Source organism: Numida meleagris, chromosome 1 (assembly GCF_002078875.1).
Source record: "Numida meleagris isolate 19003 breed g44 Domestic line chromosome 1, NumMel1.0, whole genome shotgun sequence".
Classification (NCBI taxonomy): domain Eukaryota; kingdom Metazoa; phylum Chordata; class Aves; order Galliformes; family Numididae; genus Numida; species Numida meleagris.
This window is the reverse complement of record NC_034409.1, coordinates 30,699,219-30,725,237: the sequence shown is the minus strand read 5'-3', so window position 1 is coordinate 30,725,237 and position 26,019 is coordinate 30,699,219. Positions and strand designations below refer to the sequence as shown.

General features: G+C 38.2%; 1 protein-coding gene across 2 annotated transcripts in view; it reads left to right on the top strand.

Annotated features, from left to right (window-relative positions):
- Positions 1–26,019, top strand: part of NELL2 (neural EGFL like 2) — a 146,212-nt gene that overhangs the window by 69,663 nt on the left and 50,530 nt on the right. For both annotated transcript variants that reach the window (XM_021384993.1, XM_021384992.1), the window contains exons 12-13: positions 3,002–3,130; positions 15,977–16,102. In XM_021384993.1, the coding sequence (XP_021240668.1) occupies positions 3,002–3,130; positions 15,977–16,102 (255 nt within the window). The remainder of the gene's footprint in view (positions 1–3,001; positions 3,131–15,976; positions 16,103–26,019) is intronic.

Here is a 26,019-nt window from a genome sequence, read left to right as displayed (position 1 = left end):
TCAAAGATATAAGCAATTGCAACGTCAAGTGGCTATGTCTGTTTCTCCTAACGTTAAATAATGATAAATTGATACCTGGCATGAAAGAAGATGTTAGACTCTTGGGCTGACTTTAGATACACTTCAGTGAAAAGAAGAATGTAGCTAGACTTGTTTTGGTGCTGCTCAGCAGAACCGCGAAGGATATGATTAATGACACCAAGTAGAGAGATAAGAAGAAAGTAGAAGAAAAAGGCTTAAGAAAAGTTGATAGCTCTTGAAGACTATCACAGTCAAAAAGAATTTTTTTCACGATAATTTTCTATAATATCTTGCCTGGCTTAGAGAAAATAATTCTGTTTCTAGTGCCTGGTAGAGCTAGAAAGTTTTAATATATGTCAGATTAGTGCTTTCTGATCATTTTGAGTCCTACTTGAAGCATGCTATCATGGCCCCTCATGAAATACAGATTTCGTTCTTTAAACAAGAAGCATTCTTTAAACAGCAGCGTTAATACAGCGGAGACAGGAGTGTTAAGAATCTTCAGAAAGTAACAAAAAAAACCCAACCCTATCACCCACTTCCAGGATAACATGTATATTCTTAGTTATGAAATGCCATACTGATACAAACAAATCCAGACCAGGAAATAAAAAAAATTTACGGTTGCTTTGTTATTAACTCAGACTTCAATGAGAAGACAACAAAAGGGCAAAGAGCAAATATCACCATGGGCAGAGGTTGTTCTTGACACACATTTTTGCTGTTATCAGTGAATACTGAAGGGCCTCTAATGCTTGTAGAAGTGCAGAACTTTTTGCTTCTAACATAAATGCTATGTTAGATAACAACATTGTGGTAGTCATGACAAATTATATCATGCAAGTAAAATTAGCCAAACCTTTCTCTTTATCCATAGCAGAAAAGAAAGAACTGAAATCATCAGTCTCCACTATACTAGTAGGTCTGTGATGTTTGCATCGTGACCGTGTCATTGGGTTTAAGTACTAAAACCTTTTGCCATTGTGGACTCTTCTTTCTTTTTGCCTTTTCAGGTTGATTTCTATTGCTTCACATTGCATATGAACGGCCCAAGTTCAAAACGTGTGTGAACTGATATTCAAGCAGAGTCTGCCATTTGCCTGTCTGACATTGATATAGGCTCGTTTAGCAATAGAGATCAATATATTAGTTTAGCAAAAAGGAATTGATGTGTGCTAAGTTCTAAAACTTTCCAGTTTATCTTTTGCTTGGTATGGGAACAGTCTTGTATTTCTGAGTGGTCCTGCTTCACAGAAGCACTGAAGTCACTATAGGCTACTTTTATCTTTGCATCCACCAGGTGCAACTACTTTTTCTTGGGTTTCATATAAATTGTTTTGAGTTATAGTGGATGGGGTAAAAAACAATGGAAATTTTCCAAATTGGGGGAAAAACAGCTGAAGGTCAGTCAAAGGGCACTGTGATGAAGAGGAAGATGAAATAAAGAGGAAGTAGGTGGCCTACAACCATCATAGATCCCCACCACACATGCCAAGAGGAACACTAGCATAAATTAACGAGTTGTTGGAAAAGAATGAATATGTATGCCAATGTATTGCATATGTATATCTTAATTGTTTAAATGTAGAACCTGAACTCTGAGAGGGCAAGCTTGATTTGTCAAGTTGCCTGGTACGTATTGTGAAAATAAAGGAATGCTGGCTTTCTGACATTACATTGGAGTTAGAGAGTTTTTTTTCCAGATTTTTCCGACGACAACATACTCATATAGTTTAGGGACAGAAGTTGTTTCGTATCAAAATATGAAGCAGAAGCCCAGTGGAGTGTTAAAAATAATATTCTCTACCACCAGCAAATACTTATTTGTTATTTCATAAGAGGCCAGTTTTAAAACCTAATTCTAGCTCAAAATCTGGAGTTGCTGCTATTACACCAATCTGGTGCCCCAAGCCTAACCCACATTCCCCAGTTCTCCCATGAGAGATTTTGAAACAGGGAAAGAGTCATTGGCAAGGACCATTGAAGTACTGCTGATTGACCAATTCTGATGTCTCAGTTATAGAGGAAAAGCTTAAACAAATAAGATTGCTGAGAAAATAACGCATACAAACATCATACCTTAATAGACAGATATGGAAGTTTGGAATCTTCAAGTAAGTTACTGCAGCTAGCTTGGATTTAGCATAATAAATGCTGATTTAATGATTAGATTTCAATGAAAGCAAACATAAGATATTAAAAAACAACAGCAGCGACAACCTACTGAGTTGAAAGGCTCATTCTAAATCTTTTAGCCTGGAAGAGAACTTCAGAATCTCAAAATTTCATAATTAAGTTGCTGTAGAAAACACACTTAAGAAAAATTGAAATGGAAAATTAGGAGTAGAAGAAAATAAGGAAGGCCAAAAGGTAAGATTTTTAAAAATAAATTTCTCTGAAATGGAATGGCAGAGGCTATCTGGGAAGTTTTCAGCTTGAAAGAAAAAGATAAAGGGAAGAGAAAAGCAAAATAAGTCAATGTTAATCAAAGACTTTTAGTTAAATGGGGAAAGATTGCAAAAAACACTTGGGAATGAAAGTGCTAGGAAAAAAAAAAGTAATCCCATTAGTAAATGAGGTACTGAATGTCTAAGTTGCTCAGCTCTTTTATAAGAGTTTGACCAAAAAAAACCCGCAAGAAACCTAAAGGAAGAAAAATGCATTGTTATAAAATGTCCTGTAAAATACTTAACAATGGCAAGGAAACTGTAAGGAGATTTAAGCAAGCCACCTATCCAGCTGCCTTCAGATCAATGGTATAACCTGAAACTGAAGCGAAGACCTAGAGACAGTCTGTTCCCATGGCCTTTACTACTCCTTTCATATGCTGCATGCTTGGTACAATTTGTTTTTCTGTATCTCATGAACAACAGAAAAGTATTCTTTGACTTAACTGAAAAAAGACAGTGCTGTCTTTGACGAGGGTGCTTTATAATCCCTGGATTCTTTTTAATTCTCAGTCATATTTGTTTCTGAACAGGCCATGACTTTTGCACTGAAGGACACAACTGCATGGAGCATTCTGTCTGCCGAAACCTAGATGACAGAGCTGTCTGTAGCTGCCGAGATGGCTTCAGGGCCCTTCGAGAGGACAACGCCTACTGTGAAGGTAATACCTTGCAAAGATGCTCAGCTCCATCGTGTAACTTGCTGTGGGAAGAATGTATTGATTCATGAGTTGTCAAAGTGACAGGCCTATTAAATGCGATGAATTAGTTATGCAGCATATTAATCAGCTAAAATAATTATCTCTCCAATTAATTTTTTTTTAAATTCTCATTGGTGTAGAAGTTGCAAGTTGCTATGGCTGAGGTCTAGAAGTAGAAGCACATTTCCATAAGAAAGTTTTCCTTTATTTTCATAGTATTCAGGTATTCAGGCAACCTAAAAGTCAACCATCTGGATGACATTTCTGTATAACTCTTTTCACCACTCTCCTTTCCCATTCTCCCTCTCCAGTAAGTAAACACAATAGTCTAGATAATAGTGTTAATTAGATACTAGTTAGTCATACTGGAGGATGGTTTATAGTTTTAGAGGCTCTTCTGATATCAGGGAACAACCAGCTACTTAATCAGAAGAGTTGTTTCTAAAATTTGTACCTTTACATTCTTATCCTGCAATCCTGTGTAACAAAACATCCCCACTGCAGCACTGAAAGCCAAGTCCTCTGCACAGTCTACCTTTTTTTGCTGTTTCTCTTTCTCATGAAAACTGTGATTGTGCAAGCCCATACCATTAGTATCAAAGGCATTAGATTAGTGTACTATCAAGCTATTCTTACACTAAAGCTTAAGTGTTATCAGCAGCATGGCCTTTGGCTAATGAGCAATTTGGTTCAGATTTAGCCAGCTGAGATGAAAATTAAGTGTCTCTGAGTAGAGTCTACAGTACTCTGTAGTCCTACCTAATACCAGGACTATTCTCTGGTGACAGACAAGTAAATGGGATGGACTGGGGCCTTTTAAGTCTATTCCTCTGGCTGAATTCTGCAAAAGTTAATGCCTGCAGCTTACTTGAATTAGTAGCTGCATTAACGCTTATCTTTAAAGTTAGATTTGAGAATTCATGTCTGTTTTCATGAAAGAAGCATACATCTCTGCTTAATGTATGTGGTAAGCCATTTGATGGAAACCTGCTGTAAGAAGTAGAACTAAAAATCATGCAGAAAAAAACATCCCAGCAGGCATCTGACACCAGCACCAGCTGTGTAGCTTGTTCTTTGTTGCAACACCAGTCATTTTTGTCACACAGTCCTTGGGGACTTGCACAGAGGCTAAGGCTGCAGGTCTGCATTTCCGGGATCTCATCAGCCATGTCCATGTTGAGGGGGGCACTGAAGCCATGGAATCACAGTGAAATCAGGTGCCTTAAGAAGGTTTTTTTTTTCTGCAGCTGCATTCTTTCTCTGCTGACTGAAAACCAGAAAAACAATTTATGCTCTTAGTGATCTCCATGTCACTCAAATTAGAGTCTGTTGCCATGAGAAGAACTTGCCAGGCATGTAATAAGTAAAAAATAGAAAGCTTCTTGATCATTGCTGTTGGTAAAATGTGTAGATGAGGACACTGTAGATTATCATACACAAGATCAGTGCATCCATATTATAAGTGGATTTAGTAGTTTGTGAATTCAGAGTGTGAATTCAGCATGATGAATTTTTGAGAAGATTTCTTAGCTCATGTGCTTCCATATGGGCATATGAAATTGTTTCCAAAATTAATCATTGTATTACTATGTACAGACACAGAAAATGAAATCCTAAAAATGTATATGATTTAGAACCTGCCAGGTGGGGTTCTCTTAGCCAAGAGTGAAGGTAAGGCTGTGCTGCCCATTGAGTGCCATAGTGGCAGCACACACAGGAACTATGTACTTTTTGCACATGGGTCAGCAGTTGGTCTTGGCTGGTCATCTCTGACTGAGTGTAGAGGTTGTATGCTGGCAACAGGGGGAATAAGGTCACAGATGGAACCTTTGGATTGCTTTTGTGGAAGTGGAGAGTCACAGGACCAATGAGACTGTAATACCTGTGTTTGTTCAGAGGCGTGCATCCCTTTTTCCAGTCCAAATGGGCACTTTGGGCACTGAGTTGTTAATTTCTGGAAAGACTGTCAATCTTAATATTAAAAAATGTGACACTAAAGGGCACAGTAACAATAGTGCAAGCTTTTTGGAGACCTGTCCCTCGTCCTCTATGGCTGAAATGGTCCCAGGCTCCCTTTCTCAGCACAAACTCTTTTTGCAAGTGGCATTGTGGCTTTAATTACTAGCAAATTCCAAGTGTAGGAATGACAAGTTAACACAAAGCTTGTCAGAGACAGCATTTTGTAATGGCTAGAGCCTGTGTGTATGATAGCTGTTTCCATGTTCTCACTTAACTAACTTAAGATACACTGCAAAATTAGATGTCATTTATTCTGTATTAGAGCCAGACTTCACCAATCTTAATTCATGCCTAAGTACTGTTACAATTCAAAGAATAAATAGAAATAATAATGCTCCTGTTGGTAGAATTTCTCCTTAAGATAGAACAAAAATAATAATATTCGAAGCTGGCTTCAGTATTGGTGTTGAAAAGCTGCATAAATTTCCTCTGAATGGTGGAAGAGTTTCGCTTCTGTCCTAGAAAGAACTGATGCTTTTCCAAAGCTATGTGATGTCTCTAGACACTGTTGTGGTAGATGCCTTTATGTTTTATAATAATAATATTTATTAATATTTATGTCACCTTTAACTTTCCTTTGAAGACTGTTAAAATCAATACTTCTAAGAGTTGAGATTTCCTCATTTACATCCTCTAAGCCTTATTCCAAGTAGTCTGAAATCTAATTTCTGCCTGAGCTTGTTATGTGGTTTGAGATACCTTATGGGTAGGTTGGATATGGATTATGCTGTGTAGGTGCTTTTGAATATAGAATTCTTGGCAGTCCTCTCAAACTGACAATCACCCTCCAGGATATATTTGAGATAGTGTTGAGTGACCGCTACATTTGTGGTGGTGGAGCCATGCTGAAGAAATTTTTAAGGATAAAGTCTGTGACTCTTAGCTGCCAGGATTTATTGTTGCATCGAGAAGAATGAAATTTGCTCAGGCAGCAAGACTAGACATCAGCTGAAATAAAATGGTTTGCAAATAATCTGCTTGTGGCAGCTGTAAGTGTTCTTCTCACATCCTTGAACTTAAACTATTTACACACACCGTATCATTCCTCAAATCATGTGTATGAGATGGAGTCTTTGTATCTTTTGGAGACTATGCTTGGAAGGATTGTTTGAAATCAGAGTTTCTGAGTTAAAATAGTGCTCAGCTATTTCTGTGCAAAATCTAATTTTACTTCAAGAGCACTTCTAAGGATTGCAGATTAAATAGAGAGGGCGGTAAGCTCAACTAAGAAGACAGGAGAATGCAGTGGTCTTTTGTAAGCACTGGGTGCTGTTTTAGATTTTTTACTAAAAAACTGCTGATAACATACCAGTGTTTTGGCTGTTGTTGAGCAGAGCTTGGGTGGTGTCAAGGGCTTCTCTATTTCTCACTTCCCTAGCAGCGAGTAGGCTGAGGTGGGCAAAGGCAAGGCTGGGAGAGCTGACCCCAGCTGGTCAGAGGAATATTCCATGATGTATAACTTCATGCTCAGCAATAGAAGCTAAGGCAGCTGTTGCTTGGAGACTGAGCATCAGTCTCCTTGTGGGAAGAGGTGAGTTATTGCATTTGCTTTCTTTTTCTTCCTTTTTTTTCCTTCACTTCTTAAACTGTCTTTACCTTAATCCATTAGTTTTTTTTCTTTATTGTGCTCTTCTGATTCTCTCCCTTATCCTTCTGATGGAGAGAAATGAGTGACTGGTGGGTGCTTGACTGCTGGCCATAGTCCCAGATCTACATCAGGGTTGTGAGGACCATAACGTTTATCTTCTGATATATGGGAATTTAGTTGTACTACTTGCACAGTACGCAACATAGCTAACTTATCCTAACAATGTTTGGAAGCATTTAATATTATTAAATGTACTTTTTTGAAACCATTTCCCATTTTTCTTCTAACTTCCCTTTTTCTTCAATAACTCTCCTAGTTTCTTTTCTGTTGCCATGTTTGTCCCAGTTTCAAGCGCAGCAGCTGAGATAATACCAAAAATTGAGTGACTTTGTCTACATTTGAGAATTTTATCAGTTTTACTGATAATTTTCTCTCAAGAGGAGACTCAAGGGAATCTTAAGTGTAGATATCTATATTTGAATAAGCTGTCTTGATTAGAATAATCCTTGGCTGAAGGAAGTAAGGAGTCTTAGAGAACGAACCATCTATTTCCAGAGTAGATGTCCAGAGTAGGTTATAAACAGCACTTGGTTGGGCCTCATCAGGAGGTCCTCATCAAATTGCAGTAGGATACATGTCAAATCATATTGGCCAACCGCAGTAACCAGTGACATATTTTCTCTTTAAGGGAGTGTAATATTGAATAGAATATAAGTAAATCAGATGAAGACATCTGAAATGCAGATAAAGCCCTGAGTATTTGAATATATTACTTTAAATCTTGTGAGTAGTCAATGTTGTGCTATTTGCTAGTCTTTACAGTATGCACAAAATTCTTTGGGTGAGAGTCCTACTTAGGAGTTCCGTAGTACTTTTTTACTAAAGTGAGAAACTTACCTGATCTCCTCTCTTCTCACCTAAATTCCATTTTTTTTTTTGCAAGTAAGCTGCAGCAATAGTATCATATATATTTAAGAAATAAATTTTCTCATCTACACCAACTGGTAGAGCTTGAGTCATTTTCTTGTCATTCTGGGTTAGTTCGAGAAGTTAAAAAAGCGGATAGAAAAGCTTCCATTCCAGGGAGGCAGAATGTTCCTTTCAAATCTCTGTTAAAAAGCAATTAAAGTATTTATATTAAACATTAAATATTCATATTAAGCAGTTAATGTATTATCAATTATTAATATTTTTTCTTAGCAAAGGCAGAAGATACCAACTTATTTCCATCATTATGTAACTGAGAAATCTACATGTGAAGAATTTTCAGGCCAATTCTGAGGTGCCAATGTGGCTTATCTGCCACGACTCTTATTCAGGAAGATGAAAAAATGTTCCTAACTTAGCATGTCCTGGAAATGTACCTGACACTGGTGCATAAATCATGGTATTTACTTGTGTACTTATAGTCCCACTGCCTATAACAATGGCAAAGTCTGTACATTTACAGTTCTCAGGATGTGATTCAGTGTTATTTGATTTTAATTACTTCTGTGGGAAGGATGTTCAGACTGATTCTATCATCCGCCTATAGCCAAGACTGACAATGATGTTACTAAGAAAAAAACACCTGAAACATATCTTACAAAGGGATTTTTGTGGTATTTCTTTTAAACTCGTATACTTCCAGTACTTGGTAATGAGAGGCTTTCTCTTACTGAGGATAACCATTTTCCCCTTGCAATAAAAACATATGTTGTATTTTTTTTTAAAGAGAAATTAAGGAGAATGTTTTCATAAGAAGTACTTACATTTGCAATCTAAACAAAAGAGAAGAGCAACTGAAAGTTTAATCTTGTTCTTGTTTACCTTTATCTCCAGTTTTCATTTGTAGCTGGGATATGACAACTGAAAGAGTTAGGTGGTTCCACTGTGCTCGAGTACCAAAATCCTTACATAACTTTTCCCACCTCAGTCTATATGTGCAATCCGTCTTACGATTTGTAGAGGTTGGATCCCTAAGAGCTGTAACAAATGCACAGAGACGCTAGACATTAAACTAGAGTGAATTTAAAATACAGACTTTTATAAACAACATAGAGCAATAACTGCCACAGCGATGATATCTGTTATGATACCCTAGCTAGTTAGGCATCTTTTGAGAGATGAGTTGTGATATTGACACTTATTTTTGTAGGACAGACAGTATTTTACTGAATAGCTTGTGGGTATTTACTGCATGCTTTAGATCCTGCCCAGACCTCAAATGCATTCTAAGCCACCCACATGGTCGCTTGCCATACATGCTACCCTATACGCATGTGTCTTTCTTCTGATGAGGAGTTTTAAAATACACGTGAGGTACAATCTGATATATACCAGTAGTTTATTCATAAAAAATATTATCACTCTTCATTCTTTTTCAGAATAGTGGAAAACAAAATTAATAAGAGAATTCTTGAAATTCACAGTTTAAAATGATGAGATGCTGTCATGTTTTTGGAAAAAAAAAGAATTTGTTTAGCAGTTGAAATTAATAGACCTATATCAAACACACTGCTGTACTGCTGAAGGGAAATGGATCATGAACTGTAGTTTCAGTAAGTTGTTCTGATTTCTGGAATTCACTAATTAATCATATGCAACATCATTTTTATTCTCAGTGTGCAGCTACATCAGACTAGTTATTTGGTGCCTAAGGAGAGCCCCCGGGATGCTTTCATGTCTGACAGATAGCTATATATAATTACTTGTTTTATCATGTATACACTACCATATGAATTAATTATAAGAAATTAAATAGTAAGAAGACGCAGTTTGCCAAGTAAAACATTACATGATGGCAGACAATATTTGCTTTCAAAAATTTCCTGTGATACATATATTTTTAAAATGCATAATGTCTGTGGAGTCCAGCAATGTTTTCATGAGGCTGAAACGAAGATTTCATTTTCTTCCAAGAATCTGACTTGCACTGGAAGCTGTTGAGCACTATCTCCTACTGCATGTTTATCAAGGACAGTTTTTTCTCAGCAGTCTGTCTTCTCTTTCAAAAACTGGGGCAAAGTGAAATAAAAACAAGTCTTTGTACTGTTGAAAATCATATTTCTGAAATGCTGTAATGTCGTATTGTATCCTTTCAAAGCTATCTAGAGCTTCTGTCAAGGACTGTAGACCTTGAGTGACTTTGACTTTATTTTAAGCACATTTTTTGTTCTAATAGCCTGCTCTCAAGCTGCAGGAGTCAGGCGGGAAAATCATGAACTTAAGCAAGGATCAGAGATTTAAAATAAAGTGAAGGGAAGGCCACCAAGATGTGTACCATGTGTGGCTGTATATACGTTAAGTATGCAGTTTAAGTGAGGGTAAGAAAAGAGCACACCTAATATGAGAATCCAATATATAGAATTTATTTTTAGTCTAATTGATGCTTTAGCAGTCTAGTCAAGCTAAAACAACCTCTTATTAGTTCAATTACAAGAGTGCTAACACTTATAATCCAACTCACTCGGTTTCTCTTAAGATCCATTAATAATTCAATAAAAATCAATAGACACAAGTAGCTGCCCATTTCCTCTAATGTTAAGCTCTTACCCTCCCTATACATCATTACAGTGAGACAGTGGCCCAGGTTCTTTGCTGGGAGCAGCACGATGTGGATGGTGGAAGGTGTTTTATTTTATTTCATGCATACTTGATGTTTTTTTTTGTATGTTAAAAGTCAATATGTGGGGTACATTTTTTGCTGTTGATTCACAAGAATAGTTATATTGTGACTCAGGTCCTAGCTCTTCCCTCTTCTGAAGGAACTGTAGAAAGGTAAGCCAAAAAAAATGAAGAAAAAAGTCAGCAACATGAAAAGAAAGCCAACGAAGTCAGAAAACATACACATCATCACTGAGGAATTTTGCTAGGCTTTTACTATCTGATGATAACATTAAACTGGTTAGGTACAGGGTTGTGTATTTGAGGAGAAGAAAGAATCAAAGATTATCTACAAGGCGTGAGTGATGACAGCTACGTCAGTGCAGTCAGATGGGATAAATAACGTGGGAGATTGTGAGAAAATACACAATTTTGACTGAAGTGGAATATGTCAACTGGAAAATCTGCTGCACTGGATATGGTAGAGCAAAGCAAAACAAAAGAGCAGCAATTGATTTGTGACTCACTGTAGAAACCTTAGGTTTACCTGATGATGGAGAGACTAAGAAGAGTGGTGGGAGGAGGAGGAGCAAAGGCTTTGCCAAAGCCCCGAGGTGTTTTGTTTGCTTAGACTGCAGGTGAGAAATGCTATATACAGGAACAGCATAGTGTGAAAAACAAAGCATGCAAAATATGGTGGTTGTAGCTGAATGTGAAGGGAGCCTGGAGTGAATAGGAGTCTGGAAGTACTGCTGGGGAACTGGGAGGGACCCTACTAAGAGCATTTTTATGGAAGCAATAGACTGGGGAGTTTTAAACTTGCACAAGTTGAAGGAGTTTAAGACTGAGTTGGCATGTTTGGTGGTAAAAAGAAGAAAACAAATACTTTTATAGGTGATTGAGCCAATGGGAACTTGCTTTAAAGTTACGGAAGCCTATTCTGTCTCTTCTAAGAAGGAGCTGGGATGGGATGGGCTGAAAACAGAAGAGAGAACACGAGCAAAGATGGAGACAGGAAAGAAGTTACTCAGACAGTGAAAGGTGTCAGAGAAGCTAGGAAAAGGACTGTTGTCAGTGGAGGGAAGACAAAGAGAAAGGAAAATGACAACTTTTGTTCTTTTGTGCAGGAGAGGATGTGTTGATTTTGAATCCACATTTTCCCTGATAGTGGTTGCTGCGGTTGGTCACTGTTCATTCCCCTCTTTTGTCCTCCCTTACTGGGTGACTAGCATCTACTGATCTTCTGATGCCCTTTTTCTAGGTCAGGGAACAGATTCTATTTCTGTGAGAGCAGCAATAAAAATAATAGTCTGAAGTCTGTTTGCAGTGACTGTCGTTACTGACATCCATTCTTGGAATTCTCAGCAGAGGGGTCCTGAGGGGTCCAGAGCCTCACAGGAAAGGTGAGCAAATGACACCCTTGCACTTAGCAGTGTAGCCTTCAGGTCAGCATGGAGGTTTGCTGATGAATTTGTGTGAGAAAGGTGGAAAAACATTGCCCTGCTCTGCAGGTAGATGTGGAGCTTCACACTGATCAGCTATCAAGATGGAACCTTTTATAACAGAAAAAGATTTTTGTTTTTAAATTTTAATTGGAGATCTACTCAGCTCTTGTGTTCAGAGTACTTTTTCATGCACTTAGGAGGTACATTTTTATAAATACAACTCTTAATGTTCCTGTTTGCTCTCTAACTATGTACTTAATACTACTGTTGCAAAAATCCTGCAAGAGCTTCTCCCTGCCAACTGTATGCCTCTGTAAGTGTGACCTAGGAGATCATTTATGCTAGATAACCATTGAATTTTAAAGGAAATGGCTGGAGGCAAGACACTATCTATAAAGGATCCTCATTTCTGGAAACAGACTTCTCTCTTTACTTTCCAGCACAGATTTACTGATTTAGCACCCGTCTCATTTGTTCTGGCAGGCTTTTGGGGTGGATAAGGGTAATGATGGATAGTGAGGCCTAAGGAGAATCTTTGTTTGTTGACTTTGGTCAGCAATGATTTATAGATTACAGATCAAGTTATCTTCTTATTAATGGGACTGTAAAACATAACTGGGATTTTCATTCTAGGGAAGCAAATCCATTAGGGTACAGCAGTAAGGAAGGCAGGGAAAATTTTCCTTGATTATGTATTTTGTATAAATTTTGTGAGTGCTCGGGGGGTAAAGAAAGGCATTTTTCTTTGGTTTTGAAGTTTTTGCAACTATAAATACATTACTGAGGTGCAGATTCCAAATACCTCTGCACTAACTAATTTTCCCAGAGATTTCTCTTTCATCTACTCCACTGGCAACCGAGCAGGTTGACTATCTCCATGGCTACATTGTTGTCAGTACATCCCAGCTGGTGGCTCAGCATTACATCACAGACTTAAGGCACACAAGCCTTTATTGTTAGATTTTTAGAACCATTGGAGTGGTGCATTCATCCTATTGAATTGATGGACTTCAAGATCTTATTGACCAAGCAGTAAGACATTAATGGGGATTAATATGCTAACAAGCCTTTTAGCAAGGTAAATTAAGATAAATGTTATAGGCTTTCATAGGTACAGAAATACATCACATTTTCTGTTGTATTAATGCATTTGTGTCTAACAGTGAACAAAAGGCTAAACCAGTGTTTCAACCAGTAAGCAGGATGAAAAGGCTTCTATTTTGAAAGTGTTAAAAGAGAACAGGTGCTGGACTCTTTCTCCACCCCAGTTTAATCTTCTTCAATCTATATACCTTAACCTAATGTATACAAAGCTAGCATATAGAATTCTAGAGGGGGAATGGAATTACATGTGTTTTTTTTTTTTTGTTTTTTTTTTTGCAACAAGTCATTTGATTGCTGCTTTATTCTTTTTGTGCTAATTGTCTTTTGTGTCCACTGGCAGTGCAATTTAGTGTAAACTTGCAAACTGTTTGTAAAAGCAACCTCTTATCAGATGTGTGACCATGATGTGGAGCAATGGAGTATTAATGCTTGCTTAGGATATTTTAGTGCTAATGTAAGATAACAAAGAAATAGTAGCAGTAATACTTTTATTTTCTTCACATTCTGCATAGGCACTCTAGAGAGCTGGCAGGGAAAGTGTTTTGTTTACTGGTGAGCTTTAAAAATTAGTTTGAAAAAGAAATCAGCTTGGTTTGAATGAAACACTTCAATCCAAAGTTAACCTGATCATTTTGTTGTTGTAATAACAAGTGAACAAGCAAGGCTTTGAAAAAAATCCAACTATAAATAAAACATTTTGCAAAACCTCAATACGTGGTATGTTGGCAAAATGAAAGCTTTTATTTAGCACAATTCCAAACTAGGAGGTTTGAACCATTAGCATTTTTGGTCTCCTGTGGCTTTTTACCCAGCAAAGCAATCATTAATGCAGTTTGCAAAAAGTCCTATTTAATGTTTTTGAGGCTTTGGATCTGTAAGTAGAATTTTCCACTGGTGTCAAAGCTGGCTCATAGGCAGTCTGTTGAATCAAAGAACATAAGGCCTCTAATTACTCGAAGACTGATGTTGTTACTTAAATATAAATCAACACCATTAATTTAATATGGAGTTGTGCACTAGGAAAGTGAAAGACACAAGCTGCATCATTTGTGGGAGTTGCCGACGCATGTGCTGTAGCTGCCGACTGCTTTTGTGAACTGTACATTTACATTCCTGCAGAACACCTGTGTGTATTTCAGCAGGTTTGGTCCACTTCCCACTTTCTGTGCAAAACAGCTCCCGCTGTGGAAGCCTTGTGATAGCTTCACTTTTTTGCACTTTCTTTGGTGATTTGCACAAAATGCATTGCCTCATTATGCTCACTGTGCTCATTCTAAAAGCACATTTATTTTTGTATTTATGTATGCATGTGAAAATGACAAGTGCTTTTCCAAATCATTGCCCATATATACATGATTCTTCTGTGCCTGTGGAGCTTACAGGGAAAGGAAGGAAAACAGCTGAAGTTTATTGGCCAAGCAACTTTTGGAAACTGAATTTGTGAAAAAATAGCCTGGGTTCACCCTGCCGAGCACTTGCAATTGTCAGCTTCGTGATTTTTAGCAATCTGTTGCCAGCTTATCCAGCAGAATCCCTGGGACATTTGCACTGGACAGAGAAACTGGGATCTTATATGCTGGGGAAAACAGAAGCTTTTTTCAAAACTGAATGAAATTGAAAAATGACTACAGGATCACCTATAGTCAGTATGTCACATTGTTTTGTACTGAAAAGCAAATTTTCTTGCAGAAATGTTAAGGGAAAAATAGTGAGTACATTTGGAGAGTACCTATTGATTTTAAAAGGCTGGGAACTGGAGGATTTGGAAGGAAAGCATATGACCTAAACAGGAGAAAAGTACAGGAGTTAATATTGTTGACATTTAGGAAGTCAACTCTGCTTTGAGTTTATAAACCCAACCTATTGCTTTGAACTATCATCAAACTCTGGATTACCACACTGTTCTCCATCTGGAGATTTTATTTTCGACTCTGAAAGCTGTAAACATCATTGAAAACAGGGAGCAAATTAAAACTGATGAGCAGGAAAAAAACACAGCCAACAATCCACCCCTTAGATTTGTGACATACTTTTTTTAGCAAGATTCAGTGGCACATTGTATGGCAATATAACTAGATGTACAGAGCATGTTAATAATGCTGTCTTTATCATTGCTATTATCAGAACAGCATGCTACTAATCGCTTTCAAATTAATATTGCTTTTATTCTTTGCTGCAAAATAATAGTGTGAAGAAGCTGCTTTGTTATTTGTGGTGTTTGCTTGGTCTTACCATTGAAGTATAGCCTAGCACAAGAAATAGGCCTAATTTGCAGCCAAAGTGAGTATCCAAACCAATTAGGTTTTGAAGTCCATACCTACAATGACTGCTGTCTGGAGTTTGCTCTATAACTTAATGCTGCTGCAGGTATTCCACCCCAACCTGTATTTTTATCAAGTTGCATTTTTTTCTACCAGAGCATGTGCTTATATAAACCACATTCTTTCACGTTGTTTTCAGGCATGGTGTGTGTACGTGTATCTGCGTATTTATGTATTCACACACATTTATATATAAGAAAATATGTAAAATATGTAAAGTTACCTATTGCCTACTTTATAGCTCTAAGATAAACTTCTAATAAGCTCTGGTGTCTTTTCTGAACTTACCATGTTCCTTACAGGTCCCAGACAGCAGTGCCTGTTAGCTCCAAGGCATATGGTATACATAGTAGTGTGTTTCTGTTCTGGTGCCTGCAGTGACTGCACCAATACAGCGACGGATGCCACTGCAGTGCTGAGGCAGTTGGTCTGCTGTTTGGGCCTCCAGTTATTTTTTCTGTTCTTCTTTAAACCACAGAAATAGCAGCACAGGCACTTCAAAAGGACTCAAGAAAGATCCAAGGCACTGTAATCTCCTTTGTAACTCCACTAACAGCTGTTCACAGAAAGCTCATGCTGCTCCTGTTGTTTGAACACTTCAAGCAGTTGCTTAAAAGTGGAAAGCAAAAAACTTTCCAAAATGCATTGCTTTTCAAGGAATCCATTACTGTCAGGAGTGGGATATGGAAATATTTTAAAGAACACAACAGAAATTGACTTATCTTCCTCTTTATCCTGTTCCCAGATATTGATGAGTGTGCCGAGGGGCAGCACTACTGTCGGGAGAACACCATGTGTGTAAATACACCAGGATCCTTCATGTGCATCTGCAAAACAGGATATATTCGCATTGATGACTATTCATGTACAGGTAAGAGGGATATGTTTGCAAAATGAAATAGCAGGATGATAGCATTTAAGAGCACTGATATGATTCTTCTAAAGTTAATCCTTGTTAGATTTACAAAACGTCTACATGAAACATTAAACAGAATAAAACAATGACAAGGATATGGTGCGGTAAAGCTATTACTCTTTTACAGATTTTGTATGTTGCTTTCTTTGCCTGGAATTATAAAGAAGTCTGGTTTGTCTCACATCTGGATAGGCTTAGGTGCTGACAGGGAGGTGAAGGGAGGAGGCTGAAGAACAAGGGACCAAAAGTAGTGCTCAGGGGTACTGAATTTCCACATGGCATACTAGTACAACTCCATTTGAAGACTAATGGTGCTTCTTCAGACTTCTGATGGAGATAAATGTAGATGTTAGATTAGGTGCATATTAGACATGGGTGTTCCCTTGTTTTAAATTTGCCAGCACCAGGATGGTTCCCCAGCCGAATGCCTTGAGTTTGGAGAGCAAGAGCTCAGTGAGCTTCGTGCTGCTGGATATGATTTTCCATCTCATCTATGCAGCCTCCATTCAGGTTCTGCTGACACCAGAGGCTCCAGCAGAAGTGCTGTGTTCATTCTGACTTTCTCTTATTCTAGTTTTCTTTTATTGCAAGCTATTTTAGAGTTATGGGATGAAAATTGAACATTTAAAATTGTCTTCCACATTAGAGCCAATCTGTTATCGAATGACCAAGCTATGGGGTGCTTGCAGCAGGTCTTTCCTGAAGCAGCCAGTGCGTTTTTCATCACTCTCATATGTTTTCCACATTCTTAGATGACTAAAACTATTGCTTTACTACCTGCTGAGTGTGAACACTGAGATTATTTTGGGACTGGCTTTATCTAAGTCACCATGATACTTCTTCCACTTTGATTCCCCTAATTTACCATTCTAATTGAACTCTACAAGTGGCAAGCCATTGTAAACAACTTCATAGGGGCATTTGGTGCCTATAAATATAGCAAAGGTATTTCTCAATGCTCTGAACACTATATTCCTCTTGTTTGCTGAAATGTGTTCTTATGAAGTTCAATGCAGTTCAAAAACTCTGGACAACCCAATGGGTGTGGATCATCCATTCCAAATGGAGCTAGGTTTTGCATTTTTAAATAATAGTTTCTACTGGAATCAGCCTGATGGCTGACAAGATGAATGATTTCTCCTCTACGCTTTCTATGATCAAACAGAATAAGCTAATGCAAAAGGAAGTGAGGTAGTAGATGAAATAGGTTTCTAAGGTTTCAATTCTTGAGTCTCTCTAGACTAGATGAACCTTAGGCCATGCAGTGACTTTGTGTAAGTCTGAGCAATACCACTTGCTATGATGTGGAAACTAGAGTTTTACTGGAGTTAAATTATAGTGGATTCTGGATATTGAGAGGCAATCATGAGGAATGCTACTGCTGTTGAGTGGTCAAATTTCCAGTAATGGCAACCTAAGATAGTTAAGTCTGTATGTCACAAAATAAATTTGTTTTCACTGGTTGCACCTCCAGTAGAGGTGTTGGTCTGTTAGTGACATACATAGAGTTGTGAGAATCTTGCATGACATTTCCTTCAAACAACAATAAGTGAAAGGTCAATGATGTTTTAAAAATTGAGTGAAACGTGGGAGATTTTTCAAGTCATTTGCTTTGATCAGTAAATGGCATTATGTGCTTGTTTTAGACTGTATAAATGGCATTGAGAACACTTACATTACAGTGCTGAGGCAAGTGGCAAGTGTACGTATTTGTATGTGAGATCACCATGTTTTTTTTCACCCTTCAGCATATCCTTTGCTGATTTTGCCTCCTATTAAAGCTCCTTATGTGTGCACCCATTTACCCAAATATAAATCCGAGGTAAAGCGAAGACAAATAGTGAGGGTGTGTTGCTGTGGCTTTGACATAGAGTCTGTAAAAGTTTTAAACTACTAAAATTGTAGTTTAAATTGGAGCTTAAAATTGTCTTTGCAGAAGAAATTTATTGTGTTATGAGAACCATGAAAAGCTCCATTTAATAAAAACAGTGAGTACAGGACATTACATGTTAATAAATCCATGCAAAATGATAATGGGAAGGAGTTTATGATGATAATGGTAGTACTTTGCTGTCCTATGAACAGTTTAACAGCTTTGGTTTGGGCAGTTGTGTTTGGGTATAACTGACTTTTCATAAGCGATGTTTACTCTTGCAGCAAATAGTTTACGAAAATAATTTATCTCATTATGGTTCACTCTTTTTTTTCCCTTCCTTTGCTTGTCTTTATTTTTAACTGGAGCCTTACTGGCATCCTGTTAACTTGAGACTTGAGAAAGAAAAGCATTTTCCAAACAGGTTTCATTTACAGAATCAAGGTGGTAAAGTGTGTTATGGATCTCAACCTGCATCACTCATGTTTACTCTGTGTAAGACCATCAATTTCATACTGCATTTTATGATTGTAGAAAGCAGCAACTTTGCCACCTTTAGAATCCAGATCCAGCTTGTCTGTGTCCAGCACACCTCCTTGTGCATCGTGAGCTCCTGGCAGCTGGAGATTATTCTGGTTAAGCTTCATATTTTTGCCAAGCTGGTGCTAGTTCCTGAAGTTAAGAGCATAAACCAAGCCTTTTTATCTGGCAGAAAAGCTGAACAGTAAGGAAAAAAACAATCATGATAGACCAAAAAGGCAGAGGTTTGCAAATTAAGGAGATACTTCTGAAAAATTTTGTGAAGAGTGCCCTATTTAACTTAGTATATCCATGAGATTAAGGCTATACACTGCCCTTATGTTATTTTTCTGGGTTTTCCATGTTTATTTTTTGTTCTATTAATCAGACTTATTGCAGAAGCTGCACTACCCATGAGAACTATACTGCAGAAACCTCACACAGATGTCTCATATGTACAAAGGCAGTCCTGTGTGTCCTAGGGATCCCTTGGTACTACAAGCGTACTACAAGCATCTACGAAGAGCCCATGCTCAAGGATTTGAGTTGGTGTGGGTATATAAATACACAGTTCTGTTCAAATGTATCAGTGCTTGTGTACAGAAACTCCAAAGCATCTTGACTTTTTCCAGTGTTTGCAACTAAACCCTCTTCCACAGGATTTAAAGTTTTTGGCAAGTCTCTATTTGCATTTCTGGCAATTCTGGGTTTAACTTGCTGGCTGAAGAAGACAGATTTTTAATCCTGTTCAGGAATAACAAGAATAGAGCAAACAACTGCCTCTGTGTGCTAGTAAATGTTCAATTTTTAAAATATATTTCAGATCACACTGTTCCCTGTAATGCTGTGTAATCAAACCCAATTGTGGAACTGTAGCTGTGCATAAAATATCTGGCTTGCTGCAAGCTGGACCTAAGATCTGATAGCACATTTTTGGGAATGTTATTAAGTAGGAAGAAGACATTTTTAGCTTAGAATTAATGTGTCATTGTGCACACAGGATTGCTGAAGCACAGGAAGACATTGAAAAGTTATAGCTGAACCTTGATTAGGCAGGTTGTGATGTGAGCGATGTCCTCACAGCTTGCTGGCAGACTAACGTGGTGCCTTATTGTTCCATTCTGATGCACGCATGCCTACATATGTAATTTATCAGTCATTGATCAAAATGGAAGAGAGACATAAAATCAGTGGCATTTAAGGTTTTTTCTCCTACATGAGACGTTTGAAAAGAAATCTGTGCTATCTGTCTCTGTCGGAGCCCTGTGTACAAAAGACTGATTTAGGCAGCATATTGCTGTTTCCGAAGCAGCTCCAGTCTCTTTCTTCATGGCATGTTTATTGCAAGTTTTACAATAGATCTGAATTACATTTTGATTTTCACAACAAAGGATGTAATGAAGACATCAATTTCAGAGTTTGTTATTTGTATTCATCTTGGAAGCAAGTTTTGCAGGGTTAGATTGAGTTAGTCACAACCGTATTTACACAGAAGTCTCTTGTTCATGGCTGATTTTATGTTCAGAAATCAATCATAGCTATGAGAAGGGGAGATGAGTCCTAAGCTGCACTAATATGCCAAATGGGTGCACAAACCGCAAATTAAAGGCATAAAAAATATGCCCTGGGCTACCACGCTTTCCCTGATTTCATATTGTCTCATTCCCCATCCACTTTGCTTCACAGGACCTGAAGTGTTATGGCATTGCACTGGGGAAGGCAGGCAGAAAATGGCACAACGCTCTGCTGGGATAGTTTTATGTGCATAGCGGCATGTGGCACCATCACTGGTGTATATGATTAAACTTAAATGCCTTGGTATTTTTCTGGGATAGTAATACTGACATCCTAGTCTGTTTGGGGTTATGAAAATGCACAAGCTGTTTTCCTGGCTGGAAAAAAAAAAAAAGTTTTCCTTCTGGACATAAGGGTGCAGAAATTGCCATCTCCAGTTTTGCAGTGTAATCCACAGTGGGTAGCAGTGCTTGGAACATAACCTTTCCTGTACCATTTTTTTTTTACACAATTGGTAAAGGTAGAAGTTAGGAAATGAAAGATGAGGGCTCTCTCTTTTTCACACTTTGCTTCTAACAGTAAGGAGTTGTTGCAGTCTGCAGGGGATGGTTAATCATGTTTAGTCCCAACAGAAGTTGTTAGTTTCCTAAATAAACTAAACTGTCTTGGGACCACTCACCTAAGTAACCCATCAAAATAGAGCAGAAGAAAGAAAACCCTGTGGGAATTAGTGCAGCATCTTCCTTGGATCATAGTAAGGCAGAGAAAGATGTATGCTGTGGCCCAGGGAAGTAGTGGATTTTCCAAGCCCAGGACAATTTGTAAGGTTCCGTTTCTGTGCAGTCTCATGGGGCACCTACTCTCTTCTTTTTTCCACTTTCCAACCAGTGTGGAAAGGGAAAAGGATTCTGGTGGAAGTGGTGCAGCTGCGGGCTCTTGGCCTCTCCTGTGGGTGGGAGATCCCACAGGAGAGGCTGTGGAGGTGTGGGGAAGGCAGCACAGTTGAGGTGCTTCCAAATCGGCTGATCCACGCTTTGTGCTCAGTGGTACCAGCGAGGAAGGCTTTAGGGCTCTCTGCAGATTTCAGGGCAGAGACCTGAAGATCTAAAACTGGATCTTCCGTGACTCTCTGTACAAGTGGTCTGGGTAAAACGACAAATGACAGAAGGCCTACTGAAAGCAGTGCAACAAGTGTTGGATTTATTGGGCTTTAACTGGGTGTATCCAGCTGGAACTCGCTAGCTGCTCCCTCCATCCCCCCCAGCATGTTTAAGTCATTCATGTGTTTCAGAGGTTTTTCCAACAACATTTTTCCTGAAGTGCTGTCAATGCATTCTGCGTTTATTTATTTATTTATTTTTCAGTAGCCTCCCTCAGTAAACTGAAGTCTAGTAATTGTTGCTGCATAAATTGCCAGGAAGCATGGTTGTAGCATTAAGTGACACCTGAAATGTTAATTTATTGGGATACTGGCAACTCTGCATATTTTCCAAATCAAATTAAATCACAAATCTGTTGCATATTGGAAGAAATTCCAAGAACAGCATTAAAATAATTAAGGGTCTGGGGAGATTGACTTGACACATGGGGAAGATTTAAGCAGAAAACTCCATTGTTAGCTGCATAATGATGATGAGTGTACAAAAAGTAGGAATTGTGGTAACAATAATGCTAACTAATAATTTCTTAGGGGGTGTCAGTAATGAAGGGGAAGGGGTGGAGGAAAGGTTTGCACCACTGTGGATCAGTGATATGTACCGTTCCAGTTAGTTTTTATCTCTGACCCACATATTACACTCTTAAATAATATTATGGGATGTTCTGGAAACAAAGACAGCTGGTCATAATACATAGACAAGGGATTGTCGTGTTTAGCCTGCTTGGTGCTCATGCATGTGATGCTATCTCATCTGTCTCCGTGCTTTCTTCCCCTCATGCAGCCATTATTGTTTCCTCACTCCATTTTTCTCACTGGCCACCCTGTTGTGATTTGTTTTACGTTTGGTTTGCCCCCAGTAATCAAACCTGTGTCCCTCCTAAGCCTTCCTAAGATTTAGTTCCATTCATGTAGATAGCTGAAAACCATTCATCTGCCAGGTTTTCAGCTGATGCCAGCAGATAATCTTTTGACATTCTAGGGCAAGGTAGTATTTTAGGTCACTACAAATGTTTTTTACCCATAGTTGTGTTTCATTTGTAAGATCAGTAGGGTGACAGTCCTTGCTGCTCCTAGAGATTGACCCTACCAGCCTTGGTGAGAGAGAGAACTTGCAAAGGCTATTCTGGTGATGTCTCCACTTAAGAAAGATACCTGCTGGCTTGGTATTTTGCTAAGCACTGATACATGGTGTTTTTGAGTGTGTATGTTTGAAGAAACATCTCTGGAATTCTCCTTTCTCCATGCTAGATCTGGGTCAGAGGATTATGGGCAAATAAGGTTCTTCAGCAAATGGAAGATGATTTCTTTTAGAACTGCTATATTTCTTCCACTGCTTTTGAACATGAAGTATTAAAAATGCAGTCCTCAGCAGAAATTGGAGTTACCTTTCGAGGTTTATCTTCTGCCAATCTTTTGAAGTCTCTGTATTAGTCTTGTACATCTCATACAAAATCTGCTTTACATGCATCAGTGCTCAATTTTCTACTATCCTGTCAGCCAGGATATGTGCAGATCTGTTTGTCTGTTTTTTATTGTTGTTGTTGATGATAAAGCCAAAGATGGGGTCCTGCCTCTTTTTTCTTCATTAATGTTTTGTCTACAGTGTAAATCTTCTGAGAATACTTGTGAGAAAACTGAGACAGGGTCTTTACTATGCTAATGGTCTCCATGTTATTCCCTGAGAGCAGATGCTCAACTGCTAAAACCAACAGAGACCTGTGATTTGGCTGAAATAGCACCAGTCAAATACTGTTTATGATTCAAAGCTATCAGAGGTTTTGTTGGCTGCCTGCTTGTTCCCCTCTTATTCTCACTAAATACAGCTGTTTATTAGGGGGGAATGCAGTCACAATTTTTTTTTTTTTTATTACCTTGGTACTCTGACACCCTTCAGATAAATGATTCTGCTTGACATCTAGAAACTGAAGTTCATAAAGCTGCATCTGCTGTGGGTTTCCGTGCAGATTTCATTGGTTTATTTTTGACTTGTAAATACATCAATTGTTTGGGACATAAACAGTGAGGGAAGACACATCTTTTCCAATATTGTACAACAGAAGCAATGCTTAATGGCAGAGATACTTGAGAAAAACCTCTGTTGGACTGCCCAAACTTTTCTTCTACATTCTCAGGAAAAGTTTCAGGTAGAGTGAAGTATGAGCATTTCACAGTATCATGCATTTTTAGTTATTTTTGTTCTAACTGTACATTTCAGTTCCACAAATGAGTTCTGAGAAACTGAAAGAGAATGTCTCTCCTTAGTTGCAATGGAAAATGAAATCTAGCTTACGTGTGAGGAATGTGGGCTATGTTTTAGCACCTGCAACCCCCTTTCTTCTAAGATTCATGTAATTGCCTGGGATGAAAACTACTAGAGGACTGATGTAATCCAAGCTCAAATTAACTCATCCAGCTTCTGTGTTTAAAGCTGCACACTCATCCTTAGTTAATTAGTGGTATAAAAATGACCTACTTTTCCAGACACATAAGAGCATCCACAAGTCATTGAAGAGATAATAAGAGTTGATAGTGCTTAGTACATTGGTAAATGAGGCCACATTTTAATAAGTGACTAAATATGGCTACAAGATGCAACTTTATTCAACACTGCTGCAAACCCTTCACTGCTGCGAAGAATTTTAAAAATGTCTATGATCTCAGATCAGTCATATGGTGTACCAACTTCGTTATTTGAAAATATAGTATTATGAAGTATTATGACAATAAAAGCTGTTTTTTGCTGTTTTTTCCTTCACTGTGATGAGATCAGCAACATTTCAAGTTTTCCTTAAGTTCTCCAGCATGTACAACTGCTGAACTCGTTGACTCTTCTTGAATAAAGGCTAAGAATAATTGTACAGTATGATGCAAGGGATAGAGAAATAAAGAAGCACACAGTGCCTTATTGTAACATCACTGTAGTGACATTCAATGGCTTGCATAAGGAAATGTTTTAGTCACCAAACCACCAGAGAAAATATAATGAGGAGGTATGGATTTATAATGATGTGGGCAAGATGGACCATCTGTCTTTTCCATTTCTGATTTTGGTGATTCTCCCCCAAGTTATATTAAAAGTAGCATGGACAAACATGCATTTTGAGACGGTGTAATCCCAAACTCTCTACAGTGACGGTGTCTAGCTATACCGTCATGGCTGCTGTTAGCAATAAACACTCTAGAAGTCAGCTCATATGCACAGAGCATTTTCAGCTCAAAACTCATTTGCCTCTGATTCCTTTACTTGGTACAGTTTCCATTCTGATTTACGGTACACCAGCCTACAAGAATCCTCAGGCTCTCAGTCCTCTTTCAGGATAAATTCTCTCCTGTGTTGTACAATATCCGCTTTCTAGTTGTAAGATAATTCACAAACCTAATAGAGGAGTGATCATTCAGACTGAGCTTGTTGCTATGCTACTGCATTACTTAGATAACAACACAAGTCATTTTTTTATATCTGCTGTATCTTATACAGAGAATATTAGGCTTTACTTGGATTGGATCAAGTTATCATTGACAACTTAGTTTAGAGGCTGTTTTAATTTGAAACCAGACTTTTTTTCTTTTAAGGGTCTCTTCAGGTCTCATTTCCTCCTTGGTTACTGACCTAGTTCATAGCAACTGTTCATCTGGCTAAGCAATTAGAGCAGGATTGATTTCTCAGCTGATCAAAACCCAACACATTTTAAAGGGTCTTTGGTAGAACAAAATTTAAGTCAATAGAAAAGAAAATGTATTCAATTGACAAATAAAGGAATGTGTGATCTTCAATACTGGACGATTAATTCTTTTACAGAAATTATTCATCATGATCACAAACTGTGAAAGATAGACTGCAAAGATAAGGAAACTAGGTAGACAGTTTCTTTGAAGTTGCAAAGATCTTTCTGGCTCAGGAGATGGGAATCCGATGCTGTTTCATTGAGAGAGTCAGAAGTGAAGAGAGTTGGATGGCTCACATTTACTGTGTCTGAGCCAGCTGGTGACTGGCTCATGCCAGGGGAGCTTAGCCTGATCTCAGAGGAACTCTAGCTGAGGCCAGGGAGGGACAGGAGCAAGAAAGCTTTTAAAAAGGAGCAGTGGAGTTATTTAAGCTATTTATTTATGTTGTAGTCATACACATTCAACACATTCACAGTCAAAATCTATATAGCCATATATAGATAGATAGATAGATAGATATAGTCAGCGATTCCTGAAACAACTTGTGCCCTTTTTTTCCATGAAATTTTCAAGTTGAGCCTGCTCTATGCTAAATGGCAATTTCCTTTAATATTATCAGTCAACTCAGAAAGTTACTGTGACTTGGTATTTGTCATCATCTGATACAAATCCTGCCTAGGTCTCTTGGATACTTTTTTATCAATAATATTTACTGGCGTCAGTCTTTCAGACTGATGACTTTTGACTTACAAGAATAGATCTATCTAGTTTGCTGCATCAAACTGCTTCTTCAAATTAGCAGCCAAAAGAATTCGGATGCAGCCTTGTAGGTTACAATCCTCTATTCCAGCCACATGCTTGAGGAGTGGCCTCACTTAACTGTGTGGTACAAACCTTTCAACCACAGCATGAACTTCTTACTTGCTAGTCCTTCTTTGCACACAGTTTTTGCTTGAAATGCACCCTGAAATGTCTTGATGCACAAGGTAAACATATTGGGCTTATTCACTTCATTGACTCATCTGGTGCTGGTGTGCCTCTGTGTAATCCCAAAGAAAGGCCTATATTTTAATTTCTGCTTGTTACTTCTGACCCACGTGGAAATTTGCCGCCAGGCTGTGACTGCTCCTGAACAAATTC